This window comes from Pristiophorus japonicus, unplaced genomic scaffold, assembly GCF_044704955.1.
Source record: "Pristiophorus japonicus isolate sPriJap1 unplaced genomic scaffold, sPriJap1.hap1 HAP1_SCAFFOLD_495, whole genome shotgun sequence".
Classification (NCBI taxonomy): domain Eukaryota; kingdom Metazoa; phylum Chordata; class Chondrichthyes; family Pristiophoridae; genus Pristiophorus; species Pristiophorus japonicus.
The window spans coordinates 446,779-451,672 of NW_027254401.1; the positions used below are offsets into that span (position 1 = coordinate 446,779).

The following is a 4,894-nucleotide window of genomic DNA, read 5'->3' on the forward strand; positions in this document are numbered from 1 at the left end:
ACTGATTCCTGGGATAGGGGGATTTACCTATGAGGAAAGATTGAGTAGACTCGGCCTATATTCTTACAGGGCTTGATAGGGTAGATGCAGGGAGGATGTTTCCCCTGGCTGGGGAGTCTAGAACCAGGGGTCACAGTCTCAGAGTAAAGGGTCAGCCATTTAGGACTGAGATGAGGAGAAATTTCTTCACTCAGAGGGTGTTGAATCTTTGGAATTCTCTACCCCAGAGAGCTTTGGAACCTCAGTTGTTGAGTATATTGAAGACAGAGATCAATAGATTTTTGGATATTAAGTGAATCAATGGATATGGGGATAGTGGAGGAAAGTGGAGTTGAGGTAGAAGACCAGCCATGATCTTACTGAAAGGCAGAGCAGGCTCGAAGGGCCAAATGGCCTCTCCTGCTCCAATTTCTTATGTTCTCCTCGCCCAATCTCATGTGCCCTGACATCTCTTGGGCTTCAGGATCCCAGTGACTAGCAGAGAAACAACAAATTAGAACCATAGAATGGTTACAGCACAAAGAAGGCCATTCGGCCCGTCGAGCCTATGCCGACTCTCAATTAGTCCCTCTTCCCCACCTGTAAATTATTTTCCATAAGATATTTATCCAACTCCCTTTTGAAAAGTAAGATTGAGTCTGCCTCCACCACCCTTTCAGGCTCTGCATTCCCGATCTGAACCACTCGCTGCACAAAAAGTTTTTTCTTAGGTCACCTTTGGTTCTTTTGTTAATCACCTTACTCTATATGTCTTCTGGTTCTCGACCCTTCTGCCAATGGGAACAGTTTCCCTCTAGCTACATGTCCAGACCCCTCATGATTTTGAAAACCTCGATCAAATCTCCTCTCCATCGTCTCAGCTTCAATGAGAACAATCCCAGCTTCTCCAGTCTATCCATGTAACTGAAGGCCCTCATTCCTGCAATCATTCTCATAAATCTTTTCTGCACCTTGTCTAAGGCCTTCACAGCCTTCCTAAAGTGTGGTGCCCAGAATTGGACATAAAACTCCAGTTGGGGGCCAAACCAGTGTTTTATACAGGTTCATCATAATTTACACCTCATGTTCAGGATCTTGTAAGCCTTTTTAATTGCTTTCTCAAACTGCCTTGCCACCATCACATTTACTCCCAGGTCTCTCTTTTCGTGCACCCCTTTCAGGATTGTACCATTTAGTTTATATGTCCTCTCCTCATTCTTTCTACCTCATCCATTATACTACTAGGTGTATTCTATAGACCACCAAATAGTGGGAAAGATATGGGCCACAGGGAAAGGGCAGGGGAGTGGGCTGAGCTGAGAGTCGGCACGGGCTCGACGGGCTGAATGACCTTCTTCTGTGCTGTAACGATTCTATGATTCTAAAGGGCCATTAATGGCCTCTTTAAACATCGATTGAGACAGACAGACTTGCATTTATATAGCGCCTTTCATGATCACTGGACGTTCCAAAGTGCTTGCAACCCAATTTTCAAGTGCAGTCACTGATATAAAGTAGGAAATGCGGCAGCCAATATCTACAATATAAGAATGACCAGATAATCTGTTTTAATGATGTTGATTGAGCGATGAATATTGGCCAGGGAACCAGGGATAACTCCCCTGCTCATCTTCAAAATTGTGTCATGGAATTTTTTACGTCCACCTGAGAGAGCAGAAAGGACCTTGGTTTAACGTCTCATCCAAAAGACGGCACCTCCGACAGAGCAGCACTCCCTCAGCATTGCACTAGAGTGTCAGCCTAGATTTTGTGTTCAAGTCTCTGGAGTGTGACTTCAACCCACAACCTTCTGACTCAGGTGTGAGAGTGCTACCCACTGAGCCACGGCTGGCTCGCACACACACAGTAGGGAAGGAAAGAGGAAAAGACCAACACATATTCCAATATTTGAACGAAAGCTAGCCTGTGGGACCCACCAACTGAATCATATCTATATCCTCTCAGCTGGTGAATAGTGTGTTGGGACAAAGAGATGCTCAAAAAACCAGAAGGCTTTCTTGACTGTTTCTATCCTTCCACCCAATGTCATGTTGCTTTCTCAAAAGTTGCTCAATTTTAATTTTAAAAAGATTTATTTTTTTTCGGGGGGGATTTGGAAATAGCCAAACAACCCATCAGCAGAAACTTTAAAAATGTTGTCTCTTGTCGCCCGTCGCCCTTTCCCAGCACTGGGGTAGTGAAGCTGATGTTCAGGCCCAGCTGCCGCACAGATTGGTTGAAATGACGAACAGTAATGGTGGCTAGGGTACCCACAAACCCCCGCGCTACAGAAAGCGCTCCGGCCTCCGCGCTGAGTTGTGGCTGAGATCGCGCAAGCGCCCCCTGCACCCCCGACAACACCACACACACAAGCGCTCGGCCCGTACCGCGCATGCTCGGCACAAACACCACCCGAGAGCCCGGATCACCGGCGGAAAGTGAGTTTTATGAGGGTTTTAAAAATAAATAACGGAGTGAAGCGCGGGCGGGAAAATAAATAAAATACAAACCGCAGAGTCCGGGCCCCCCCGGCACCGAGCACAGAGTCCGGGCAACCCCCGGCACCGAGCGCAGAGTCCGGGCAACCCCCGGCACCGAGCGCAGAGTCCGGGCAACCCCCGGCACCGAGCGCAGAGTCCGGGCAACCCCCGGCACCGAGCGCAGAGTCCGGGCAACCCCCGGCACCGAGCGCAGAGTCCGGGCAACCCCCGGCACCGAGCGCAGAGTCCGGGCAACCCCCGGCACCGAGCGCAGAGTCCGGGCAACCCCCGGCACCGAGCGCAGAGTCCGGGCAACCCCCGGCACCGAGCGCAGAGTCCGAGCGCCCCCCGGCACCGAGCGCAGAGTCCAAGCGTCCCCGGCACCGAGCACAGAGTCCGAGCGCCCCCCAGCACCGAGCACAGAGTCCGAGCGTCCCCGGCACCGAGCACAGAGTCCGAGCGCCCCCCAGCACCGAGCGCAGAGTCCGAGCGCCCTCCAGCACCGAGCGCAGAGTCCAAGGCCCCCCCAGCACCGAGCGCAGAGTCCGGGCAACCCCCGGCACCGAGCATAGAGTCCGAGCAACCCCCGGCACCGAGCGCAGAGTCCAAGGACCCCCCGGCACCGAGCGCAGAGTCCGAGCGTCCCCCGGCACCGAGCACAGAGTCCGAGCGCCCCCCGGCACCGAGCGCAGAGTCCAAGGACCCCCCGGCACCGAGCGCAGAGTCCGGGCAACCCCCGGCACCGAGCGCAGAGTCCGAGCGTCCCCCGGCACCGAGCGCAGAGTCCGAGCGTCCCCCGGCACCGAGCACAGAGTCCGAGCGTCCCCCGGCACCGAGCGCAGTGTCCGGGTGCCCCCGGCACCGAGCACAGAGTCCAAGGCCCCCCCGGCACCGAGCACAGAGTCCAAGGCCCCCCCGGCACCGAGTGCAGAGTTTGAGCGCCCCCCCGGCACCGAGCGCAGAGTCCGGGCAACCCCCGGCACCGAGCGCAGTGTCCGGGTGCCCCCGGCACCGAGCACAGAGTCCAAGGCCCCCCCGGCACCGAGTGCAGAGTTTGAGCGCCCCCCCGGCACCGAGCGCAGAGTCCGAGAGCTACCGAGCGCCGAGTCCGAGAGGTCCCCGGCACCGAGTGCAGAGTCCGGGCAACCCCCGGCAGCGAGCGCCGAATCCGAGCACAGAGTGATCACAGTACTTTGCTTATAATTATTTGTGTGCTGCCCCATTGATTAATATCTGCCGGAACTCACATTGCAATCCAGTTACAGTTCCATATTGTGAGTGTGTGGGTGTGTCTGGTACGGTGGGTGTGACAGTCACTGTGTGTGTGAGTGGCACTGATGTATAGTTCCAGTATCTGACACACGATTCGGAATGTTCAACTACTTACAATCATAGAATCCTACAGCACAAATGGCCCATTGTGTCTGTGCGGCTCTTTGAAAGAGCTTTCCAATTAGTCCCACTCCTCTTTCCCCACAGCCTTGCATTTATTTCCATTTCAAGTGTATTTCCAATTCCCTTTTTAAAATTACTATGGAATCTGCTTGCTCTACGCTGTTATTCATGCATTCCTGATCATCACAAGTCATTGTGGAACATCATCAACATTGGCAGTCCCTCGGAATCGAGGAAGACTTGCTTCCACTCTTAGAATGAGTCCTTAGGTGGCTGAATAGTCCAATACGAGAACCACAGTCCCTGTCACAGTCGTTAAGGGTAAGGGAGGGTGCGACAGGTTTGCTGCATGTTCTTTCCGCTGCCTGCGCTTGTCTTCTGCATGCAATCGGCAATGAGACTCAAGGCACTCCGCGCCCTCCCAGATGCATTTCCTCCACTTAGGGTGGTCTTTGGCCAGGGACTCCCAAGTGTCAGTGGGGATGTTGCACTTTATCAGGGAGGCTTTGAGGGTGTCCTTGTAGCATTTCCTCTATCCACCTTTGGCTCATTTGCCATGAAGGAGTTCCAAGTAGAGCGCTTGCTTTCGGAGTCTCGTGTCTGGCATGCGGACAATGTGGCCTGCTTAGCGGAGCTGATCAAGTGTGGTCAGTGCTTCAATGCTAGGGATGTTGGCCTGGACGAGGATACTGATGTCGGTGTGCCTGTCCTACCAGGGAATTTGTAGGATCTTGCGGAGGCATCGTTGGTGGTATTTCTCCAGCGACTTGAGGTGTCGACTGTACATGGTCCATGTCTCTGAGCCAACAGAGGGACCTTGGAATGCATGTCCATAGATCCCCAAAGATAGCAGGACAGGTAGATAAGGTTGTTAAGAAGGCATATGGAATACTTGCCTTCATTCACTGAGGCATTGAATACAAGAGCAGGGAGATTACGCTTGAACTGCATAAAGCACGAGTTATGCCACAGCTGGAGTACTGCGTACATTACAGGAAAGATGTGACTGCACTAGAGAGGGTGCAGAGGACATTTACGAG

At 53.3% G+C, this 4,894-nt stretch overlaps 1 protein-coding gene across 1 annotated transcript; it reads left to right on the plus strand.

The window, feature by feature from the left end:
• Window positions 1-2,371: 2,371 nt before the first annotated feature.
• On the plus strand, window positions 2,372-3,647 carry LOC139253657 (uncharacterized; the record flags this gene model as incomplete). The annotated part of the gene is made up of 2 exons (XM_070873501.1): window positions 2,372-2,417; window positions 2,524-3,647. Coding segments are annotated over exons 1-2 (1,170 nt in total), but the record flags the coding sequence as incomplete, so codon positions are not given.
• Window positions 3,648-4,894: the final 1,247 nt, after the last annotated feature.